This window comes from Panthera tigris, chromosome A1 (assembly GCF_018350195.1).
Source record: "Panthera tigris isolate Pti1 chromosome A1, P.tigris_Pti1_mat1.1, whole genome shotgun sequence".
NCBI lineage: Eukaryota > Metazoa > Chordata > Mammalia > Carnivora > Felidae > Panthera > Panthera tigris.
In genome coordinates, this window is record NC_056660.1 from 204,971,372 (window position 1) to 204,997,936 (window position 26,565).

At 38.5% G+C, this 26,565-nt stretch overlaps 1 protein-coding gene across 13 annotated transcripts in view; it reads left to right on the forward strand.

The window, feature by feature from the left end:
- Positions 1-20,058, forward strand: part of PLCXD3 (phosphatidylinositol specific phospholipase C X domain containing 3) — a 219,053-nt gene extending 198,995 nt beyond the window's left edge. For 11 of the 13 annotated variants that reach the window (XM_042995704.1, XM_042995715.1, XM_042995722.1 and 8 more), the window contains one exon: positions 19,404-20,058. In XM_042995704.1, the coding sequence (XP_042851638.1) occupies positions 19,404-19,478 (75 nt within the window). In that variant the 3' untranslated portion in view covers positions 19,479-20,058. The remainder of the gene's footprint in view (positions 1-19,403) is intronic. The other 2 variants (XR_006221024.1, XR_006221028.1) reach the window with 1 other exon arrangement.
- The last annotated feature ends 6,507 nt before the right edge of the window (positions 20,059-26,565 follow it).

A 26,565-nucleotide genomic window follows, 5' to 3' on the forward strand; every position in this document is an offset into this window, starting at 1 on the left:
GCACTGTAATGGTGGATTTGGGACATTGTGCATTCTTCAAGACCCACGAACTCTACAGCACAAAGAATGAATCCTGTTGTAAACAGTGGACTTTAGTTAATCATGTGTCAATACTGGCTCATCAGTTGGAACAAATGTACCGCACTCAGGCAAGATGTTAGTAATACAAGAATCTGTATATTCACGGAGGTAGGAGAGAGTGTATACATAAGGAGCTCTCTGTACTTTCTGTGTAATTTTTTTGTAAACTTAAAACTTCCCTTAAAAATAGAGTCTATTAAAAATATCCATTTGGATAAGGCCAAATAAGTACATGGCAAAAACTCAAAACATGGTTGGCCATGAGTTAATGTCAGTTTTGATTTGAGCAAAAGAATACAAATCTGTAAAAGTTAGTGGCATTAAATCTGAAAATATACATATGCACACACACATACATGCATGTACACTCATGCACACATTTTGGGGGAAAAGATGATACATAATAAGTAATTGGAAACTTACCAAGATATTTAGTTGTATGCATTAGCTATATTTTTTCTCTCACCAGTGGCTTGAGCTAAATGACAGATTGTGTTCAGAAAACAATTGTTACTTCATGAATATTCTCATTCTCTAGCCTCTCTTGTCACATTGCTATTTCAGTTATTGCCTTAGTGCATCAAAGTAGATAACATTAGATAAACCACACCCAGAGTGGCATGGATGAGAGGGAGGCACTCTGGACAGGATGTTAGCATAATGGGATTCCAATTTCAGCTCTGCCACCGAGTGAAGACAATACAAGGACAAGCTATTCACCCTTCCTCATGTAGTTTCTACATCTATCCAGTAAGAGGGTTGGGCTACATACTCTGAACTCCATTCTTGCTCTCAAGTTCTTTTGTTTTGTCTGGTTAAATATAGCCAAGACAGGGGCGCCTGGCTGGCTTAGTCGGTTAAGCGGCCGACTTCAGCTCAGGTCATGATCTCATGGTCCGTGAATTCGAGCCCCGCGTCGGGCTCTGTGCTGACAGCTCAGAGCCTGGAGCCTGCTTCTGCCTCTGTGTCTCCCTCTCTCTCTGCCCCTCCCCCATTCGTTCTCTGTCTCTCTCTCTGCCTTTCAAAAACGAATAAATGTTAAAAAAAAATAAAAAAAAATATAGCCAAGACAAATTTGGAGAATCTCAAAGAAAACCCAAATCTGCAGAGATAATTTCATTTTGAAACAAATCTAATGTTGACTTACATCATCAATTACTATTTGGACTTTCAAAAAGAAAATATTCAAGTTGCTATCCTGATTACCCTGACTGAGTCAGAGTCACCCTCTTACATGCTCTTATAGAACTATTCAACTTCCTTACATATCTCTCACCACAGTTTGTAATTACAGTATTATTTGTATGATCATCTTGTTAATGCCTGTGCATGCGCACGCGCGCACACACACACACACACACACACACACACACACAACACTGAATTGTGAGCTATGTGAGAGCAAGGAATGAATTGATTTTATTCACTTCCCAGTGCTTACAGCCCAGAGTAAGTGGGAAATGCATATGTACTGAATCAATCAATAAATGAATCAATGAATGATTCAATATATTAGTTGAGTGCAACAGCAATATAACTTTAATTTTATGAAGTAAAAGAATTATGATATTTAAAACATGATTTAGTCTGCACAAATTAGGAAGCTTTCCCTAAATGATACCAAACATAGGTTGCAGAGTTGAGCTGAAAGTTTTTCAACAGAAACTTAGGAATTTTAATTTTTAGTAATCAGTGGTAATTTCTTTTACATAAATGATCTTCTGTTAATTAATATGAGCCACAGGCATTAGCTGCATTTATGGACTTCTTATCTAAAATAATTTCTAGGCAAATTAATGAATTAAAATAAAGTTATGAGAGCAAATTAATCGGAACTATGCTCAACATAAAACTTATAACAAAAATAACTATTTCTTTATGTGACATAATGGAAATAGATCTTTCCTTTAGATGCAAATATTTCTTTGCTTGATGATTTGATTATTTGGAAATGTAAAAAGTCCTACCTTTTATTTGAATAAGAGCTGAAGAAACCTGAAACTTTAATTATTGAGTCTACTCCTTCTAAAAATAAGTTGCATTTCTAGATGTTTGACTTAGTGCTTAGTCTTTTGGTCAAATACGTCAATAAAACATTGGATGGACTACCTTTTGCCTTCTTCTATCCTATATTCATGGAGATGACTTTAAATGCCAGCTTAATGCTTTCCTTTATGTCCAATTCATTATTCATGTTTTAGAAGCCCGTCTGAAAACATTCCTTTTAAACATGCCCATTAATTTAGAACATCAACTTAGAAAGATTATTTCTTCAGTCCAAGATAATGTTTTTTTTGGTGAATGGAGAATCATACATGCCATTTAAAACTTAAGAGCTAATATAAGATGGTGAAAATGCAATATAGTTTGTTGTTACTTATCTGAAATTGACATAGATGCCTGAGGTGTAAGGAAGATTTTTTCTTTTCAAACAAATGAATCATCCAATTCAGTTTAATCAAGTAAATAACATAATTCATGGAAATATTTGCCCTGTGTGTAGCAAATATATGCTGAGGCTTTAGGGGAAAATGTTTTAATATGACTTAACACTGAAAAACATTTTCATTAAGATCAGAAACATGTCAGAATCCACTATTAGTTGATGCCATTCTTTATTTTCTCACGTTCAATTATTTTGGATATTTATTTTAATATTCTCAGCCTAGGCATGTGTTACGGTTTTAAATTATTTCAATCCAGTGTTCAGGATGGAGATACACACTGAGTTTAGTGATTTTTGTGGCAGTCCAACATGGAACCACCTACCGGAGTTAGACATTTTAACTTCAGAACTAAATTGACCATTTATTTTCGCCAAAATAAAGGTACTTACTTTGCATATAAACAAAGTTAATCTTCCTTTTGCCTTACTGTAATTCACTTGCAAAATATTCATTGGATATTTACAGATATTTTATTTTGAGTTTGGATTGTTTTTCTGTTTATAGAAAACATTTTTGAAGCAAAACAAAGTAGATTTCAAGTAAACATAAAATCTGCAGATTAAGTAATAAAAGATAGTCACTCCATTTGAAGGAAAAAATGTGCTTTTAATATCTGTAGTCCAATTTCCCTCATCATTGTGGTGTATTAAGTGGTCTCCATGTACCTGAAAGCCAGATCAATGAGTGAGGATTCAGGGCAGGAAAGGCAGAGCTACGTGGGTTTAACTCTGGATCCTACAGCTACTTCGATGTTGGAGCAGCTTTGACAGCACAGGTGTGTTGACTTTGATGAGTTAATTATCATTAAGCTTTTACATGCTTCTGATGAAAAAAAAAATCTATACTCACACTACTCACATTCAGGTAAGTACAGATCTTTGAAGCTGCCAATTCTCCACTTTTGAGAACATGAAGAGTTCTAGGACCCATCCAGATATCCATCATTATTTTTACTTTTATCCAGATACTGTCTTCAGGTAAATGCAAAAAAAAACAAAAAAACAAAAAAACAAAAAAACAAAAGAAGCACCACTGTTTATGTTTCTCTATATGTGAAGCAACAATTTCGACTTATTGAAATAACTAAGTACATTACCAAATCTTACATATTTCAGTTTGGTAATGAATCAGCTCCTTTCCTATTAGTTTGTGTTTACTTTTATGCTGCCCTTGTGAGTTTTGCTTCTGTTTTGAAAGTTTTCTACAACTGTTGCTGTTGACTTGATATATTAAACAGAAATAGAGAATGAGCTGTTGAAGCTGATAATTGAATATCGACATAAAATTTACAAAGCATTCTAGGCATCTTATTTTTAGGTTCAGTAAGACATATTTTGTGAGCCTTCGTGTTAATCATCAAACTGCATTGTGACTCCAGCTCTTTGGGCTCAGCCTTTCTGTACCATTGTTAAGGAGATTGGTGGACAAAATCAATAACATCTAACTACTGCGTGAATGTTGAAATTAAGGCCATTTCCTGAGTATATGTTCAGGTTTTCTGGTTTAAACTAGAAACTTGAAGGTCTCATCTTTATATACTCTAGAGTTCACTCTTCAACACCTAGAATGATGCCTCCATTACCTAGCACAGTGCCTGATGCAGTAGCATTTGGTCTAAAAGGATTGAATGAAAACTATGGCATCACTAGCCAGAAGAATCCAAGAGTGCAATACTCTGAGTTTATGTTTCCATGGCTTGATCAATTAGAAGATATGTTGATTACCCTGTGGGGCACAGTGCACTCAAAATCACATCTGCCTGCCATTGTGCTCATTTCCAAAAGGGAAAGATACTGGCTACCAAGATTTATTTTTGAATAGATAGATAAGACATGGATCCATCAGACTTCAACCCCTATAATGAAGTCTCATTTATTATAATGATTAGAGCAAAGCTTTCTTGTGGATGGTGGAAAGCCCAACTGAGAGAGGGCTGTGGACTTGTATTTAAGTAAGAAAGCATGGCTAAAAATGGGCACCTTTGCAACCCAGTTGAGTTGTTTGGTCGTAAAACAGTAAGCTAGAATCTCAATTTATCACCACTAGGTACCTATATAGGTACATAGTAACTAGAAGACTCCCTCTTCATTTTAGATTCAAGTTATTTGAGATTAGAAACATGGAGGAGGGTCTAAGAAATCCAAAAAGAGTGATAGAAACTTTCTTCTCTACCATGACCTTGACTATTTCCCTGCCTCCTTTAAAGCCTCCAATAAGGTAAGAAGAATGATTCCTAGTCAAAGCAGGTTGGGTGAACAAAGATTGAAAACCCAACAGCAAGCCAACCCATTTATAAGTGAAAACTTCAGCTGAGGGCAAGGAGGGTTTTCAGTTTACATAATTCTAAGTAATTCACTTAAGTGGAAAAACCTACATTTGTAGGGCTCTTGGCAATTTTCAAGGGTATTTACAGTCATGATTGTATCTGAGCCTTCCCCATAACTCTGAGATAGAGTGATATATTTTCACCCTGCACACTGCACAGAGTCAATCATTTGCAGACATGGCTCAAGTAGTCAGTCTTTGTTTCGAGAAATACTTTTTCATGGAAAGGAAGCTGGCCATTCTGGACATTAACATAACAGTGGAGAAATGTGATAGTGATGGCATGGCCTTCCTCAGGTTGTCTGTTAGTGGTAGAGCCAGGTTCAGAATCAAGGACTCATAATTCTCAAGTCATTTTTACTGATTTTGTTTGCTACTCAATTCCACTAGATATGATAGTGTGAAGTAAATAAGAAAGTTTACTAAACTTTACTAAGAAAAGTAAATCAGCATTATGGACCTTCTTTATTTGTCATCAGAAATAGTAGCAAAGAGTGTTTAAAAATGGCAAGTATTTTATCAGCAATGTTTTTTATATTTATTGTAAATACTGTACTTCAGTAAGATATTAAGAAAGGTTTCTGTTTGTTTTTTAAGTGCCAATCCCTTTTTTATCCCCTAAAATGGAATGGAATACCAGGAATAAGACGTGTTATAAAATACATTTTCTGTTATTTGTAGCTAAGAAAGCCACACATCTGAAGATATTTTCAAATGATTTCTACTTAATGACTTCCAGTGGGACGGAAGTTCCTAATAGAATTATTCTTTGGGTTCTTTCCTGCTGATTTGATCTTTTAGTTGAAAAGTATTCATTAATTCTTTCACTTGAAAATAGCACTGTCCCTGTGCAACAGTTCCCTCTCAGACGATTCCACCTTAAAGAAAGTTCTTCCCTGACCGTGTGTCTCCTAGGGGCAGGGCTGGTAAAACTGATGAACAGCTGGCCCACAAGTCATCAAAGACAGTGCCCATCATTATTGCTGCTGTCTGATTCGCCACCAACTTCTCCTTGTAAGTTCCTTTTCAAATTTGAACTTGGATTGTTTGAAAGAAAAGTTTTCAATCTGTAGTGGTGAAGGGATATACGGGATTTTTATAATTGTACTTCTTGTCTAGAACAGAGAAACTAAGGACACCTAGCATTCAACTTTTGGTTAATTGATAGATCAATTAATTGATATGTCAGTGATATATAAAATACATTTTGTTGTCTCTAGGGAGGTTTTGATATTTTAATATGTTAGTTACTTAATTTCATAGTATCATGTCATGTGTTTTCAAGGACACTGTGTGTGGTCAAGTTCAAAATTCAGTTGTAAGCAAATACTCTGATATAAGGCAGATTGTGGTGCACGCTGGTCACTTCATTCCCTAAAAGAAACTGTTTCTTCATTATTCCACACAAGTGCTGCTGATGGAAGGACCCAGGAGAGCAGCATCTGTATAAAAACATGCAGTTGTAGGAGTGACTCAATAGAATTTTGGAAGTTAATTGAGATTCCAGAAAACATACACACATACACATGCACACAACACACACACACACACACACACACACACACACACACACACCCAGACCCTCTTTTCTGAATTTTCAACAACTCTTCACATCACTAGCATCAGGCTCCTGTCACCTCTCTATGCCAGTGACTTTCCTTCTATTCCAGCTTGAATCAGTTCTATAATAATGTTTAAAGTCTTACCCCTGCAGACTCCCCTCAGATAACCCAGGACTGTTCTGTCACGAGGAAGCATTTTATTTCACCTTTTTTTTGGGGGGGGGGCTGACATTTTTATAGCATTATAAATTAACGTAAAGGAGGATTTTAGTGAAGGAAAAAGTGTAGCAATTGTTCTTTTAGGACCACATTTCAAACCCTCCCCTAAAATTTAACCAGACACTGTTGGTAATAATGCTCATCTTTCATACAGCACATTCTATGTTCATTGACTCTTAGAATCAATAGCTAGTTAATTAATGACTTAATTAAAGCTAGAGTGAGCACCAGCCCTAAGGAAGGGCAGCATCGTCACTGTGTCATCTTGCCATGCCCTGCTTCTCAATTTGCTAAGTGAAGACTCAATTAGGCAGGCAGATAGTTCACATGGCCAAATATTTGCATGCCTATGTGATTCCAAATTTTGAAAAATTATATCATTTCAAATTTCTCTGTATATGTACAAGTTTTTCTGATATTGATATCTTAACTCTAAAACAACCCAGAGGAGACTTACCTGGATGGCTAACATCCCCTGACAAGGTCATTGCTACTGCCAGCTGGAGCTACCTCTGAGAAGCCCAAAACTTCCATTTCTCCTCTGCTCCTACTCCTTAGTCTCCAGCAGCTATCCAGCCTCACACCATTCTTGAGGGCTATTCTACAGTTCTGGGGGGATCTCAGTTCCTACATGCTGTGTATCTTCCTTGGTGGCAGCAGAAAGGAGATTGCCTGAGCTAAAGAGGGAGAAGAATGTGTAAGGTAGCAAGCTTGTGTTGACTTTTCTATAAGCAGAGCTCCTGCCCCTGCACTAGCATTGCCGAATAATACCTTCCCGCTTCCTTCAGAAGCTGTTAATTCCAGAGAAAAGGTGATGATGCAAACATCTCGGAAGCATTACTAGAGAAACAGTCAAAATAATCTTTGACCATACTAAGAGAACAATAGTACCCAGAATGAGGGTAGAAATACTCTGTTATACTCTACACCCAGGTTAGAAAATTGCATTATTTTCCAGGTACCTCTTTTGGAGGAAGTATCAACAAAGTGGAGTGTCCAGAAGAGGTTGACAAATACAATAAGAATGTTCCAAACTGGGGGCGCCTGGGAAGCTCAGTTGGTTAAGCACTCAACTCTTGATTTCAGGTCAGGTCATGATCTCATGGGATCAAGCCAGGCGTTGGGCCCTGCACTGACAGTGTGGAGCCTGCTTTGTACTCTCTCTTTCCTTCTCTCTCTGACCCTCCTTTGCTTATGCTTTCTCTCTCCCTCTCTCAAAATAAATAAATAAACTTAAAAAAAAAAAGAATGTTCTAAACTAAATTATATAAGGGAAAGAAATAGAACGTCTAAGATGGAGAAGGGGAGATACAGATGGTGGGGTAAGAGAGTCCCAGTTATTTTCAAATATTTAAATGAATATCATGTGGAAGAGGAAGAGATTTGTTCTGGATTAACCTAAGAAAGACTAGTGGGTAGTCAGAAAGAACCTTCTAATAGTGGGAGTAGTCCAAAGATGTCTGACTCAGGAGGCTATGAGAATTTCAAGTCCCCAAAACATAGGGCAGAGTTGAGCCCTTGAAAATGAGGCTGTACTGCAATAGTTCCAGAACGGTGTTACTTTAGAACATTTGATCCACCTCATGTCCACTGGTGATTTATAGGAAGAAATAAAAAGGGTGTATATATGCATGTTGGTAGTTGTGGGACTGTCTTTGGGTCAAATAAGTTTGAAAACAGGAAAATAAATTTTAACTTATTTAAATAACATTTCAATGGTTTTAAAATGATAATATGCTTAATATGCTATTATGTGTATTGTGCATATCAAAGAGGCTTCAACATTAGCTATACGTTTTTGACCAAAGAAATATTTATTTGTCTTAGGAATATCTTTCAATATCTCATGAAACATTGTTCCGTGGAACTCAGTTTAAAAAACATTTATATAGAGAATGTGGTCACTGTTTATGTCTTAAGGACTTAATACCCTCTGTCAGTTTTCTAAATATGGCAAGGAGAAAATCTATAAGAAAGAAGGAGAATGTATTAACAAATTATACACATATATGGCACCTCCATGGTTCAGCAATATTTGCTTTATATTATTACGTTTCTAGGAATTTTCCATGTTGTCAAAGAATGCTGAAGTGGATAATTTAAAAAGTGTCAGATAACATGATATCCCAAAGATACAACAAGCAGATAACACAATGGAAAACACTCTTCTCATACTAATTGACCTAAACTTTTGCATTCTTTTGGTACTATGAAAAGACTCTGACTTTGTAAGGTCACTGTCAGGAGGAAGTTATAGAATTAATAGCGTAATGGATATTATTCTCTTGCAGAACGGATGACGAATCATTCCTCTCCTCCTTGCACCTGTAGTTGTCACTGATTAAGGAGCAAAGGCCAAAGAAATCACCCCTGATAATTATGCATGATTAATTACATGGGCCCACAGACACATGAACACATTAGCAGTTGGGATATTATGATCAAATTACATTCTGTGTGCGTTTGTTCTACCTGTTAGCATTTTCTCTAAGGAAGGTGAAATTTCTGAATTTGGCTTTTTAAAAAATTGAACATCTGATTTGGATGCTAAAGCACATTCATCTTTGAAAGAATGTGTCAGGGACACGGAGTTACACAGCGTACTTTACACAAAAGTCTGTGCTGATGTAATAAATGCCTCCCCCCCCTCCCCAGCTTCTGCTGAGCAATTTGGATTGAAAAAGTCTTCCATTAGAGTGACCATGACAAACATTTTCTTTAGAAGTAGGTTTGGATTTTCTGAGCCTGATATATTATTCATGGCATAATGGCATAGAGGAAAATTCTAACAGATGATTAAAGGAAGATTATGTGGTGAGAGTTTCTAAGTAGTCTAATTTTGGTTGCCTTTCTGCTTTGCCAGAGGAAGTAGAGGTACCGATGTGAGTCTGCACCGTGCATGGCACTAAACATAAATGCAGTTTTCCTCTGGCGATCTCCTCCCACCTGCCCTCCAAAAACAAACAAGCAAACAAACAAACAACCCTCAAACTAGCCTAAGACCGACGCTGTTTGCATTTTGGAAATGGAAATGTGGTTTCAATTTCTCCATCTCACTGAGTTTGCCAAAGGCCGCTCTTGATTCCTACTTTGGTTGAAAGAGAAAATCTACCGATCACAGAATTCCTGGCCATCTAAATCGGAGACTTGTAGGTTGGGTTTCCCAAGAAACGCACTCTGAGGTGCTGAGATCTGTATGCAGAAGTTTTGTTCTGGAACTCCCTTGGGATCCATGCCTATGGCAGAGTGGAGGAGACAGGATTAGGCGGAGAGAGGAGCTGGGCTGGGCTGCAGTCTCAACAAAGGCCTCAGCCAAGCCCACAGAAGCTCTGGACTGGGATGAATCTTCAAAATTGTCCCACTTTGAGGCAGGTGCCTCTATATACTCCTCCCCAATGTCAGTCATTAGGCTGTCCTCAGAGAGGGTATGTCACCTTGAGTGAGGTGGCTTTCTTTGCCTGAGGGCAGTTCTTGGACAGAAACTCAGCTCAGAGGTGGCCGCCAACAACACTCAGCCGCTGGGAGAATGAGCCACCCCAGTCTGGAAGGATGGATGTGGGCGCTCTTCATGGCAGTCACTATGCATTTTATACGTAGAGTAACTTTTTCCATCACTTGCCTTAAGGTAACCTAAAACGAGGAAAAATGAAAAATTCAAGGTAGCTAACGTTTATTCGTTGTCTAATGTGTCCTGGGCACTTTAAGCCTTAGCGAACGGTAAAAATGGAAGAGGAGCTAATATTTATGGGGTTCTGATCTTTCAGGCATTGTGCTAAATTTTATACACGTGTCATCCCATTGAATCTTCACGTTCCTTCTCTCTTTTTATTCTGTCTCAAGAGTGAGGAAGATAAAGCTAGAAGAGTTGAAGTGACTTGCCTCAAGTAACCCAAGTATAGATGAGAGTGCAGGGTGTGAATTCAGAGTCTGCTCCAAAGTCTTCACTCTTCACCTCTATGCTGTACCACCTATCTATATTATACTGTTTTAGTTTATTCTTGCAAAAACACTATGAGGCATGCACCATTATATGCCCAACTTACAATGGAGACACTTCACGTTGGGGAGGTTCCATAGCCTTCCTTGAGGTCACGTTTCATTAGTAACTCAAATAAGGCTCTGTCTGATTCTAAAGATTTTGCTTTTTCCACTGCCCCTATATCGATTGTTGGCAGTCCATTAAAACTCGATAAATACTCACTTAACTTACGAGTCCTTAGAGAGTAGTTTTTATTTAGCCTCACGAATTTATAAGAGTCCATGGAATGTTTCCATTTGAATTAAAGCGTGTGTCAAGAAAGACGCCAGCAGCTAGTTCATGAGGCCAGAGGAAGCTTTGGGGACATCTCCATTTGCTTCCATGCAAGGCTATTAGAGCAATTAAGCAATGTCTTATTTGCAGCAGTACAGGCAATTCCAGAATTAGTTCCATAATTAAGGCAAAGACCATGTCTGATCCACATCTGTATCTGTCCCAACAACTGCCACATGGTAAGTACTCCGTAAACATTTGTTGACAGTACAAGGGAATACATGAATGTGATGGAGACCAGTGGTTACCAGGATTTCACCTTCAAGGACCTTTTACCACATTTTCCCCTCAGAGAGCCTGTCTTCTCTTAATAAATGTTTATTTGATAACTGATAACTTATCTCCCCATTGTTAAAATTAAATGCATACAGAATTCCACTAGAACTGCCAATAAACAATAGGTACTCAACACTAAAACTGAATTAATACCATGATCCTGCCAGCAGTAAAGAAAAGTGGCATTTCAGTTAACGTGTGTGACGACAGCTCATGGGTGACTGATTTCTGTGGTGGCTTACATTGCAACCTCTGATTATCCCCCCAAGCAGGGAATCATTGAGAGCCAAGGGATCAACCTGGAGAGTCCTTGAGATGTTTGTTCCCAGCGAAATCAGAAATGTCAAATTTGATTTCAGGGTCCGTTCAACTGTGGCTCTTTTGTAGCCAATGGAAATCTTTCCGAAGAGCAGAAAGGCAGGACAGATGCCCACAGATAGAAACTGTACTGAATGAAGTCAATTGCTTCTGAACTTTGAGTACCTGAACATTGCCCCGAGTGAGGGGCTATCTGGTGTGGAGGAACAAACTGAGGTGAAAACCCCTGACCCCGCACAGAGGTGTTCATAATCGTGAGCTGCTACCCTTGAATGAAAACCCGTTGTGTGCCTCCTGGCAATCTAAATCTCAACATCCGGAAGGGTCTCTGTGTTTAGAATTTGCAATGCTTTATTGCTCGCTTGCTCCCTTAAAAAATTAGCAGACAAGAGAGTCCCTGCTCACTGGGAAGCTGACCTCTCACCCTCTGTTCTCCGAGCAGGGTTACGGCTTATGCTGCAACATTGGCTGGGAGCAAATGATGAGCCTGCAGACACAGGACATTTTATGAGCTCTAAACACCATTCTTCTTGTAGTCTCTATGATCTTGTTTTAATTGAAAATGAATTTTTAACGGTTTTGTTCCACGCCACAATAAGAAGCTCCTGTTGCCAGCATCAAAGGAAAGGAGTGGCGTCCTTTGCTTTGATTTGACTGCATTGCTTTTTGCTAAACAAATGCAAAAATAAACTAAACAACCTGTCCGGCATGGGAAGGAGGTGAGATAGCTTTCATGTACTCGTGAGGACTTGGAACGTATCCCTTTGAAAACTTAAAGCCACTAGTAAGGGTGATGATGAAGGCAGGTCCGTCCCCTGCCTGATATTCCTGGTATGACAGCAGCTCTTGTGTCCTTATCCCATGGCCCCCAAAACATGTCTGCTTTCACGGTTGTGCTGAGTCACGTTTAAACCACACTGTCCCGAGTGACACCCGGGTGGTTCAGTCGATTAGGCATCTGACTTCAGTTCAGGTCATGATCTCATGGTTCATGAGTTCTAGCCCCACGTCAGGTTCTGTGCTGTCAGCACAGAGCCCAGAGTCTGCTTCGGATTCTGTATCTCCCTCTCTCTCTGTTCCTTCCCTGCTCGCACTCTGTATCTTTCTCAAAAATAAATATTAAAAAAAAAATTGAGCAACCCCAGACCTTACACTTGAATCGTACCCTCATAGATATCATCACTTTGTGTGTGGGTGTGTCTACCTCCGAGTGCTATTATTTCTAATTTTACAATTAGGGAAATTTGGGATACAGAGGGTTTGCAAAATTTATGCAAGATTATAAATAAAACACATTACTATAGTCAGGACCAGAACTGAAGTTTCTCTCTTAATATCAACCCAGGTTTTGCTTTCCTGTTATTTGTTATTGTTTTGTTTTTTTCTTTGTAACAAATCTCTTTCCCCTACTAGACTGTATGTGCCGGGAGAGCAAGGACTGTGTCTGTTTCTGACCCCCACTGCGTTCTCAGCACACCGTAAGAGGTGCTTCATAAATATTTGTTGAACAGATGTCTTTATGAAGCTACAAATGGAGTTTTAAGCAGAGAATCTAGAAAAGTCGAGGAGACAGGGCTTTCGTCCTTTCACTGCCAGAGAGGGGAAAATTCAGACCAGCTATGTGTGTAGTCATGCCTTTAATTATTTTCTGTTTTACACCTAATGGCTGCAGTAATTTAGTTCTGCAAGTATGTAGTGTAGGTCATAGGAAGGCACGGGAAGCCTTTAGTCTCCTACTTAGGAAAGCTCAAGTCCTCTAAAATCTCTAGAGTTGTTTGTGAGGGCATTTGTCTTATAGATAATTCACGACTTCATTCTTCCTCTGTGTGCAATTCTAGGGGAAAAGGATTTTTTCAAAAATGAGCTATTTTCATCAGGCATAAATCAGATATGCAGCTTCCTGAACAGAAACAGGTTTAGCAAGGAATGATAAGCCTTGTATTTTAGGAAGTTATGATTTATGAGATAACCCATCTGTCTACCTGAGGTTATTTTTAAGCTTCTTTCAGGGTTTAAACCTACAGATGCAAAAGCCCTGCCTTTTATCACTGTATCCTTTGGTGAATAAAACACCAACCTTTTACGCAAGGGCTTCTCTTTATTTTGTCTTTCTTTTCTTTACCTTTTCAAGTGAAATTTCTAAGCTTTCAGAAACAGCCAGACTGATAGGAAATCACATTTTAAAATATGTCGGACTTGATTTTAATTAGTTGGTCCTGGGTGACTCAGTTGCTCATGGAAAGAAAGACCTGTGATTGTAATTTTAAACTTTGCTGATCAACAAAAATCCGTATCTCAGGAGAGGCTGGGTCTGGGACAGGCAGTAATGAGGCTCTGACATTTTCATTTGTAATCTTTATCCCCAAGGCCATCAGAGAGTTCTGTAAAAATTAATGAAATGAATTCGGAGATCCTATTTAATTCAATAAAAGAAACATGTCATTGTTTAATTAAATACATTCAAATAAAATTCACTGAAAGATGCAAGTATTTTATTATCTACGATCATTCATTCATAACTGCAAAAAACCCCCAGTTTCGAGAAGTTAGAGAAGTAACATATATAAAATGCATTTGTGGTAAAAGTATTATGTGTATACACACACACTTGAATATAAATTTGACATGGATTCCTAGTATATTTAAATCTAATTAAATGATAAGCAATTAGAATTAATCATGAACACTAATATGAAATTGATAGTAAATGAATCTGATTAAGTTTAATTCTGATATACTTTATTCTTATAAAGATAATGGTCACTACTATCATTATTATTACACAGACTCTCCCAACACTGTATGTGTAAGGCAGGGAAAATCATTGTACAAATTGGTCAAGTTAATTTAAAACACACACACACACACTTTCATCAACAAAATAGCATGAATTCACAAACTCAAATCTGTGGCAGTAGCCACAGTGAGGAAAACCGAGCAGACTTTTCACGAATTATGTTACTGCATACATCTCTATTCCCAAAGTAATTTAAAAACATAAAACCTGTTCATTTACTCAGTAAATGTTTATTGAGCACTTAGTCTATGCCAGGCACTACCATAAGCATTGGGGATACATCAGTGGGAAAACAAACAGTCCTCCTCCTCAAAGCGATTACAGTCTAGTCGGGGAGACAGATATTGATCAAATACATAAATATAATTACAATTCTGACTAGCATTTTGAAGCCGTGACATTTAAACTATCACCTGAAAGACGAGTGAGGTGGCCAAGTAAAGGGGCATAAAAGAGAAGACATTCTAATAAAAAACAGGCAAACAACAAAACAGCGTCTACAAAGTTCCCTGAGCAAACTCAGGCTGGTCCAGAAGCAAGACTGAGGACGTGGCTAGAATCCAACCAGGGGAAGAGTGACCGGAGACGCAAGTGGAGAAGCCGCTAGTGGTAGCTGTTTCCTAGGCCAGTTAAGGATTTTTACCTTTGTGCTCAGAGCACAAAGAAGTGATTGAAGCATCCTAAGTAGGAGATTGACATGAATTAATAAGTCAAGGTCAGCACACTGAGGGTTGCTGAACTCAGTACTTTCAACTCCTGTCTTTTCCTTTAAATCTGTTCAGAACCGATTCTCAAAGCCGACGCTTCAGAAGACCTCTGGCCGCCATTTCTCTCCCCTCTTGTTGTTCCTTGGAGGGAGGTTATCCGGACTCCTGCAGATGTGCCTGTTTCTGCCCTAAGAAGCCTGCAATCTGTTTGAAGATGCCTTTCCTCGGGAGAGCTCCACAGTCCAGAGAAGGGCTTTGAGGCTTCCTTTGGTTCTGAAACTGCTTGCTCTTTTGCCAACTTAATTAGCATCTGTAGCGGGACAAGCATACTCAGATGTTTGCCACAACCGTGTGCCTAGAAACAAAGCCCTTCCCAGGACATTTCCCTAAAACCCTCATCACCAGTCTTGCCCTTATAGCACCAAGACCTCTCTCCTCCTTTCTGTCTTTGATTGGGTTTGTGGACGTTGGAAACAAATCCCACGGGCTCATTTTTCCATTACGACTGTATTATGGCTAGGTGGCTGTCAGAATTTCCTGCTGCCTTCCTTCCTGGAGATTCTGGAGACTGGAGCAGGGCATTGCACAGGCCGTCCCTCAGTGGATATTCGAGACAGTACCACTGACAAAGAGCTAGACACTCATCTTAGCACTTTATATGCGCGACTCTAATCCTTGCCCATCTCTGGACAGACCCTAGGCTTATGCATGTACTTTCCCTTCTCTTGAAATGCCTTCCTTCTTTATCTAATGAGTCATGACCAAGTTCAGATGTCACCTGTTTTGTGATCTATTCCTTAAATTCTTCTTTAATTTCTCCTAAGTGACATAAATTATTTCATCTAATATGCTCCCATGGAATCCTATGCCCCTGATCATTGTACCATATTATATTGTTACAGTTGGTTCGCATCCATTTTGCTTGTTAGACTTTGTGACATCTGAGACCAAGATTTCTAGTTCAACATTTAAGTTCCACAAGTGTGTTTTTTTTTTTCCTTTCAGGTTTCAGGTATTGTGGTAGGTACAGGCAGTATACTGTAAGTATGATACGATTTTTGTTTTTTGAAGTGTGCAGGCACTGAAAGAAAGAGGCATGGAAATGAATTATCTCAATGCTGTGTGCAATGCATAGTCACAGAACTATGTTTAAAGGATATAAAGCATAAAGAAAGGAAAGGGTTCTTCACCCAGACTTAAGTGGGAGGGATCAAGATAATGGCTGAGCCAAATCGTAAAGGGCAAATAGAAATTAGTTAAACCAAGAAGAGGTACTGAAGAAGGAATGGTATTTCATAGAAAGGTAAGGCCTGAAAAAATACTGAGGGCATGATGAAACCACAGGGTGTGGTTAGGGAAAGATACAAGCCTCTCAGTATTGCTGGAGAACAAATTAGCACGTAGGAAGTAATAACAGACGAGGCCAAAGAGGGGTGTGTGTGGTGGATGGTGTGAGAGAAGTGTAGACAAATTCATCTACACTGCTGAAGAGCTAGGTGTATCTTGTAGGTGAGAGAAGAGTTTGTGGTTGTTTTTGTAGAGAAATAATGGAAAGAGATTGTCCCGGTTGTAGCGTAGAAAAAGCACAGAAAGGACTGTGGGGACAAGGCTATGGCAACATTTCTCTGGGAGAGATGAAGTTTTGAACTTCAGGGTGCTTCTAGGGAGCTGTAGTTAGAACCCTCTTCTCCAGAGGTGTGCAGTACATCTTTGTTGAATGAATGAATGATTTAAAAAACTACAGTTTAACCAGCTTATACCATGAAAATTGTTACACTGGGACAATATTTTATTAGCACCAGAGTAGGTCACTCTATCCAACACTAAATATAATCAAAACTTGGTAATTAGCTGTACATCTTGCATTGTCAATATCAATATTGCGCCCAAAGGGGCAAACCTTGGTTCTCGGGAGGGCAAAAGCAAAATCAACTCTTTTTGTGTATAAAACACAGATATATAATCAGTATATCGACACAGTCTATCATGGAGCAGGAGAGTGAGTAGGAAAAACTATTTGTAAAGGCTCCATAGGGCGGCCATAATGAAAATGGGTTAAGAAATGCCATTCTAAATAATTATAACTTCAGTAGCTTTAGCTGGTTTTAATACAGTATATTGAGTCTTTTTGTTTAATATAATTCTACTTAAAACTGTCTGAGTACTTGAGATCCAACCTGGCATTATTACTTGTTTTGTCTTTGGTATCATATTGTCTTTAGGAAAGTGTATCTGAACAGAAAAATAGAAGTATTCCCACAACTCAGAGAAATGGCATTTTAAATGTAAAACTCTTTTTTTTTTTCACCTGAGGCCTACACGCTATTCCAAAAGGATGTTTCATCGATCCTCAGAGCAATCTATTTTATAGGAAACAGAGCAGAGCACTCTTACATTCTCCTAACATCTCCCTATGGGGATGATAATGAGTTGCTAAATTCAGGCCCAGGAATTTTAATCTTTGAGTGGTAGAAGGCATCTGAAGAGCTGTTTCTGTGGTGGCCATGGTTGGGAGATGGGAATTAGTTGCTGTGACCTTGAACTTCAAGGAATCTAGTGAACCAGCACACAGTTTTGGTCAATACATAATGAGCACTGGCCTCAGGGTCATCCTATTCATGCCACCTCCCACCTCCCAATTTGTCCCAGGAAATGCCCCAGTTCTGATAACTTTTTCCACAGTGTCCACCTTTTCTAAAATGCCAAGATGATTCTGCATTCACAACAGAGAGATATCTTCTGCTCTGGCAAGTCCAGAAGAAAAAGTAATGGAATTCAAACCCGAGTGGCTGCACACACATAGCAAAGGCATCTGCCTTTCTAATCAACTTGAACACACTTGTGTCTGTACTTAGGGATCCAGATTTTTCATTGTAAGGTACAATTATCTTCTGAAACTGTTGCTGTGAAGACCAAATTTCTCCACCTGCCAGTCTATTCTATGAAGGCATTTAGATCCATGTCATGCTCGTTGAGAAGCAATTGGATCCTCCCCTATCTGTGTCCAATGGGAAAATGTATATGCTGAAAAACATGGATCAGAATTTTTAAGGTCTTATCCACCAGATTAAGGTAGTCCAAGGCAGTCGACCCAGTGTTGCCTGGGATAGTGGAGTTTGCTTAGACCAGATATGCTTTCTGAGATCTGGAGAAATGGGTGTCTATTCCATTCCATACTTCTGCTTCACAAACCGAAAGGGGCGTGGCTTCCTTTCTGCCCTGATTTTCATAATTACATGCTCCTGATTTTCCTTCTACCTCTATACCTACTTCTCTTTTTCTTTTCTTGAATCAAGTTTTCTGCTCAACCCTCACATGATCTTCAGATTCTCTCTTCTCTTCTCCTTCTGCAAAATCAGGTAATCTTATCCACTCTTGTAGCTCTAACTCTTCTATGATGGCTCTTAACAGCACTTTGTGTCCTGAATATCAGATCTTTTTCCAAGTAGACACGCTACCCCTTTAGGGCCATGGTGGTAACTGAAATGCTTTCCCTAGATATTCACATGACTAACTCCCTTGTCTCCTTTAACTTTGCACAAACATCCCCTTATCCATGAGGCCTATAACCCACCCATTTTAAGTTGTAATCTATACCACCCCTCTCTACCTACACATTCCTAATCCTTTTTTGTCTCCATTTTTATAGCTCTTATTCCCTCCTATCAAATGACATAACTTATTTAGGATTGTTATTTATTGTTTGTCCCTCTTTATTAGAATGTAAGCTCCTCACAGGTGAATATTTTTATCTTCTTGGTTCATTCAAGTTTTTCAAGGGCCTCCAATGGTATCTGGAATATAATAGGTGATCATTAACTGCTTGAAGGACGAGCCCTGATTGTATAACGTTAAAATGTTTTTCCGTATCTACCTTCCCACCAGCAAATCATGCATTCTTTGGATGCAGAGGTTTTTTCTGTTGTATCTATTTACAGTGTCTAGCACATTTTCCGAAAATAACAAGCTCATCATAAATGTTTGTTAGGTGTACGTAGTCATCTCTGACCTCACCACGCATACCTTTGCAGGGTTTGAAATCACACCATGCCAAACTAGAATACGCGTGCAAAAATGTTGTATTCTCAGTGGGAAAACTGCCCTATAAACTCTCACAGCAACTGAGATCTCCAAAGAGAGTCTAATATGGACCGCTCTAGTGAATGTTTCTCCTGCAGAGTCCCTTCAGAGGTTAAAAATCTACCATTGTCCATTTGGCTTTTTTTTTTTTCTCTATTCTGTGTCTATAATTGGGCATTTATTTTAATAAGTTAAAAAACTAAAGTTAAGCCTGGGTGTTGTAAGCTTGAAAAATAGTATCTTGCCTCCTGTGACTTCTCTTTTTCTTTCCTTTCTCAGAGCTCTTCCTGCCATGATGCAGTGGGTCCGCACACAGAAGCCAGGAGAGAGTGGCATCAATATTGTCACTGCTGATTTTGTAGAACTTGGGGATTTCATCAGCACTGTCATAAAGCTCAACTATGTCTTTGATGAGGGAGAAGCCAACACTTGATAGTACCATTTGGAGCATCCACGAGTAAGATAGAGAAGACTCATTGTACTAGGCATATTATCTATAAACACTCTGATCTTCCTATTCCACTGAGTCTCTGAGGGGATTAGGCTGGTAGTGGGTGGGAAAAGGGGGAATCCATTTCTTCAGTGATGATTATCATACTCTGCATTACTATAAATACTTCATTTCCCATTTGATGAGCAAAATCTGCTACTAGTGTTAGGGATAAAAAAAGACCAGTGAATTTTGTTTTTCAGAATTAGTCTTTGTAACGTATAACTCATGAGTGTTTACTTGATTGCGTTTCCGATTTCAGCCTAGGGCTCCTACACTGTTTCCACTAACTGAACCTTTCCGCTCCCTCTTTCGCTCGCTCTTTTTAATCAGCTGCCATATGGGACTCAAAACAATTGAATGCCCAACGTAATGTGTATTACATCGTTGTACTGAAATTTGTTTTTGTGAAGACTTGGTATAATATAATATTCTATAGTCGTCTGCAATTGGTCGATCATTGCTAACTTTTGGTCATAGAAAATATGCATCAAATCAGTTTCCCTGCATCAGTAATATTGGAGGCCATAATCAGTAATTTTTGTGTTATATGAATATAACAGTGTTTCACAGTGTTTCTATTTAAGGCAGCTATAAATATAGAGTAAAAACTTTTTTGAAAGAATGATTAGTGCCAACCCTATAGTGAAAAATGGAGGAGGGAGAAGAGATGGATGCCATTTTAATTCAGGAATCTCTTAAGTAATAGTGCCCTGCAAATCCTCAGTAAGTAAAAAATTATGACAGACGTGTTAAAATCAGGAAGCTCTGAAAAGAACCCTTACAAAATCTCCCCTATTAATTCTCTTGATTAAAAAAAAAGGAAGGAAAATGAAGAAGAAAGAAATGAAACATTGTGCAAGCTTTCCTACCAAATTGGCATCTCCGAACATGTAATTCTAAATCTCAAATTTTGAGGAACGGATTTCGAGCAGCTTCAGTTCAGATTTTTACTCGAAGTTGAGGAAAGTCGAGAAAAGAGGAAGGGTTGCAGAAAGAATTAAAAGTTTTTGAAACCATGTATAGTGTAAAATCTTAAAGATCCATGAAATGTTTTTAGGAGATGCTTAAATACATGGGGTGTGGGCAGACACACTGAAAATTAACACTGACTCATCACTTCTGGGTTCTATCCTACCCCAGAATCGAGCCTGGGACAGAGGCAAAAGTTTCACAGAACCTTTCTGTGTCTCAACATTTGATATAGTCCACATCTACAGAGAAGGAAAATGATAACTCCGCTTTGAGCCTTGCTCCCTCCTTGGTGTCTTTGTGATATTTGACAACTCTAAAATATTCCAAAAGAGCACAATAACCCTTACCTGCGTGCCTCACAGGAATACTGTGAGGCATTTCTAAAAATCTATAAATTGCTGAAATTCTTATAATTATGAATTGTTTTAACTTCGTGTTTAGAAATAATTGCACCTCAAGAGTTTCCCGGGGAAATGCGTTCCACGCAAAGTAGGGCCATAGGAAAATAGAAAAATAAAAGCATGTCTGTAGTTTTTAGTTAATTTAAACATAGGACATACGGTTTGATCTCTTACACCTAGGTAAGGGGGTTGATCCCAAGATTGTGTCAAGATTTTGAGTAATTAAGAGCTAGTTATAAGGTTATAAATACTCACTGTCAGAAAATAGTATTTTTTAGCAGCTGCAGGGAGGAAAGAGAAAATTTTCACCCTGAAGAGAATGTTTATGAAGAATGTGCAGTTGTGCTTGGGAGAGCTGCAGCAGCATGCAGACGTGCAACGCTTCCACATTCCAGTTGTGTGTCTGTCGTGCCACCCCCCGTATGCCGACACGTACCCACTCCTGCCGGCAGACAGATACAAATGCACACAGACACACGCAGACACGGGTATAATCACAGTTCTCCTTTTCCAGGGAAAATATTGGTAATATTTAATCACTTAATTTTGAGACTGAAACCCTTAGCAAGGTATGAAAAGAGTGGTTAAGACCTTTGAAAGTAGAGTAGCTGATTATCTTCAAATATGTTTGTAAAAATATTCTGGCTTGGGACTTAATTATTCACAAATATAGTTTTCTTTCCACCTTCCCTCCTCTTGCAGTTTATTGTCTTTTTTACCTCTTTCACCTGCTCTTAATGTGCAGTTGAATATGAATCCTTTTTAAAGGACTATGGATTATTGAAATTTATATCCTGTCAATTTGCTTTGTGAGCAGATCTTCTCTCTGACAATTCATTATTCATCCCTTGGGAGGATCTTTAGCCAAGCACACTTGCAATGACACAAGGATTTAACTTATAAATATGACAGAAAACAAATCTTTCAACATATTAATGAGGAATGAATAAAATATAGGGGTAACTATGTTGTATTTTCTTGAACTTAGATGCTTTCTTATAATGTTTGCTTAGAATTAGCTTTACCATATTTGTCATTTGGGTGCTGGAAAAAACAAACATGCTGAAGCATTAGACTAATTGTGCAGGCTTTTTTTTTTTTTTTACTGGAGAAAGCTTTTTATTGCTATCAATGATATGCATGCAGAAACCTTGTTGGACAAAAGGTACTTTCAAGTCAATGTTATGGTTTCCATGTGGACATACAGTCCCCACGTAGCAGGCACCAAGAATAAACGGACTTGCCTTCATTTCTAAAGGCGGGAGCAGGTAGAAGTGGACCATGGGTCCTCCAGCTAGAGGGAGAGTCACCAGGAGGGAGTCCTTGGAAAGGGGAACAGAGACAAGGTGGCTTTGGCTGTCTTCTGCCTACTGGCTCTGCCCTGAGGCGGATGTAGGGAGCAGGCTGTGGGCCTTAAATAGAGTGGGGGTGAGGACTAGTATTATGCAATCAGAGCTTACCCTCAGCCTCTGCTCCTTTGTCTTCGCAGGGCATTGTCTTTCCAGAGAGCCAGGAACACAAGGGCTACTAATAGGCCCCAGGATGTAGGCGATATATCTTGGTGCACTTTTTGTGTGGCTTTTTCTTAAAACTTTATGTCACAAGTCCTACAAGGCAAAAACAGAAACAAAATCCAACCACTACGCAATCTGCAGCAGGAAATCAAAGGAGTGGGTGGGATGAGGGAAGATATGCAAAGAATATCTTTTTTTTCGTTTGCTTTCCTGTCTGTAATTTTGAAGGACCGAAACGGCGAATACTTTGCCATTATCATTTATGTCTCCCTTATTACCACACATTCATACGAGTGCAGAGAATGAGGAGGCATCTTTGAAAAGCCTTAGGATATTTTGTATGATGACCTCAATATTCACTTTCAGCCATACTGGGAAAACTCACTTTTCATAGAGCACCACCCAGCAGTGAATGTACTAGAGCATTAAGTGTTTGGCATGTATGTGCCTGTGTGTGTACACGCATAGAAACACACACACACACATACACACACACGGGATGCACATCTCACACGCATTATTCAAGTTACAACTGCACTCTCTAATCACCCAACCTGATTCTATTGCCATTTTAACTCTTAAAATCAGTATTTCCTTATGTTAATGGGCATAAACATAACTCAGATATTTATATATTCAAGAGGAGAAAAAAATCACTAGAAAACCAGTGAAAAATGAGACCATCATAAATAAGAAATGACGAGCAGTGATAGTCTAAATACATCGTCAATTACGCTTCAAGCTGGAGAATTGAAGATGGACTTGAATCAAAGTTACAAACAAACATCTTGACTTAAAGCTGTTTTCAGTTCTTTGAGGTCCTAACGTGTTTTAGCCAGAGTTACCTGTTCAGGTTCTCCCCTGTTAGCATTCCAGACTGGAAAGTTGGAGGTCTCAGGAAATGCATGTTCTCGTGAGTTTCCAGTTCTATAGTTCTACAGATGCGATGATGCAACCTCCTAACCTTTGGTTGCTCATCCAAATGAGAGCTTCATAGGTAGAGTGCTTGACTTTTGAATCACTAACAGAAAATAATGCACAGTGTCCCTCAGGATATGCTAAACAAGGTTTTTACAAGTATTTTATTTGACAGCATTTTAGTCTTTTCGACTAGATTACAGTGACACAATGGTGTAGAGGCTATATTTGCCATAACTTATTGGTGGCTCCTGTGTTATATACAGTTTTAAATAATGCTCTAAATCGTTTGTTTTCCCAATGACATCAATAAAATGTTCTGTAGAATTTGTAAAATGTATTGATTGAGTCTGTTAAAAATTGTGCAGTTTTTATTTCATTTGTGGTACGATTTTATAGGTATTAGTTCTAAATGTATATTTGTATGAGTCAAAAGTATGTGCTTGTATGTGGTTTGTGTGTTAATATATTGTATCTTATCAAAAATCAAACTTATCCTAAAGAAAAAGGGCACATTATGACCAGCCTTAACTCATTGCCATTTTTTGTTGTAATTTGGGATAAAAATTTGAAGAGAAATTATGTTTTTGTCTAAAATGGCCTTTGTAAAAAAATCATGTAAGGAATGTGCTTTAGAAATTATCTGAGCTCCCCCAAGCAAATAGTTCAGCTTATGGAGTACCGGAAACCTCTCAAAAGTTTCAAATGTCAATGTATTTATTCACTTCATTATCATGCAAAAAAGTTAGATTCACATTTGTTTCCATCAGCAACAGAACCAGTGCACTTCAGAAGTTGTTCTTCCAAACACGGAACCATTCCGCTTATGAGGATAAGTCTTCCGTGAAAGATGATTTCTTCAGACATTTGCTTTTTAAACATTGGAATTCTCAGTCAAGGTGAACTGCTGAGGCTCTGTGAGAGTCACTAGAGACCCATCAACATTGGGTGGTTCCAACACGGTTCCCTTCTCAAAACACAGGTGTACGACATCCTTTTACACCTTTGTTATCTGCCTGCGTGTAGACCAGCAATAGAAAATGCAGGACTAATTCAAGGATCTGCGTGAGTTGTCATGCTCAGAGCAAAAACTTTGTAATCTTCCTTGAGCCTGGTATCTGGGTGTGGAATATTAATCAGTCTTATTGCCTCTCTTTCTCCATCCTCAGTTATTTCTTTTCCATATTTAGTCTTGCCAGATGAAACACAGGACACGCAGTGAAATTCACATTTCAGATAAACAGTATTTTTTAGTATGAGAATTTCCAAAACATTTCATGAGACATACCAAAAACTTTTCATTGTTTATCTGAAGTTCAAATTTAATGGGATGTGTCCTTTTTTTCTCTTTTTTTTCTCCTAATCTGGCAACCCTATCCATCCTGCCTCTTCTCTCTTTTTCAATTGGGCTACCTATAAAGGGTGAGATCCAACCTCCCTCTGAACCCCTATGTTAAGGTATCTTATGGAAATCTATAGTCCTAATACCCTTCCTGAAGGAAAATGTTGGTCCATGCCAAGTTCCATGAATGCTTTACAAAGGACCAACTCAAATATAGGTGGCATAATCAAGTAGCTCTATAAGATTAATGCCACCACATTCAAAATTTCCCTTCACCATCCTGTTTCGAGATCTAAACTCTCCCCCACTAATCCCTTAAGTAATATTCCCCAGGAACTAGGACATCCAAAAACACACCACACCTTAAAAATGCCCCTTGGGCACCTGGATGGCTCAGTTGGTTAAGTGTCCCACTTCAGCCCAGGTCATGATCTCATGGTTTGTGGTTTCCAGCCCCACATCCAGGCTCTGTGCTGACAGCTCAGAGCCTGGAGCCTGCTTTAGATCCTATGTCTCCCTCTCCCTCTGCCCATCCCCCACTCAAGCTCTGTGTCTCTCACATGTAAAAATTAATTAATTAAATTTTTTAAAATGCCCCTGGAAAGTGGTAGCACCTTCCAACTCGATACCAGGACCTCTTTTAAAATTCAGTTTCTTTTTCTTCAGAGAGGTAACGAACTAATCCATTACTCCCCTCATTACCACCCTACCACAAATTATTTTTATCAGTTTAGAGCTAATCATCTATGAAATTATAGAAAATCTGACATAGAAAGAACTCTTTTGATTGCTAAAAAGAGAGCGAGAAAAAAAGTCTGGGATATAGACACAGTCTCCTCAGGAGACTGGGTTGGGATTGGGCAGGTGATAGAATATGGACCTTGACAATGAACCAGTACCCCGCAGGGAGACTTGCCAAAGCAAATTATAATAACCAGTAGTTTTTTTGGAGGAAATGAGAACTCAAGACATCCCAGAGTAAGAATAATGAAATCTAAGGCCAGTTTCTAGAACAGTTTGCAGAGAATAGAACTATGTTGGAATTCCTAAAATAGAATTTTCAAATACTCTTGTATCCCACAGTGAATCCGTGACACGATCTAAACGTGGTTGGTGTTTGGGAACAGTTTTGGTACCTACCTCCTCTCAACATTCCTATGAATAAGAAAATCCAAATTTCTTAATGTAACATTTCCATCTCATGGTCCCTGCTTGTACACATTTGCATTGATTTGCTTCATTTCTAAAGGATGAGAATTTGCAGAGCTGGTGACATTTCCTTCACTAGACACCAGAAATTCACCAGAGGGAGACAGATCTGTGCCTTCTCTTTTTAGGATCTGGTCACTGATACTTTAATAAATGTGGTATAAAGAAAATACATACCTACCACTGTTCTGTTTAGCAAATGTGAATCTTTTGGATAAGATTGTTGTTCTTAATGTAAAAAAAGTTTCTTTGTATCCAGTGAAATGCCTAATAAAGTGCTGGTACCAGTTATCTTTTTTTTTTTTTATTTCATAGTCATCAGTGTTGCATTATAAGTCCAAAAGTAGATCTCTTAAGTAGAACATGACTCAGAGCATGAGAAAATATAATTTTTTTTAAAAATATGAATCATCATGTAAGGATTTCCTCTGTGAAAGGATATGTTCTCCACCAATAAAGGCAATGCCATGAGTACTGCCATTGCATCAAAGTTAGGTATCTCCAAATCTATTACTCTCAGCCTCTGATATTACCACAAAGAAGACCAATATCACTGCAACAAAATTATATTAATTTAGTATTATTATTATAA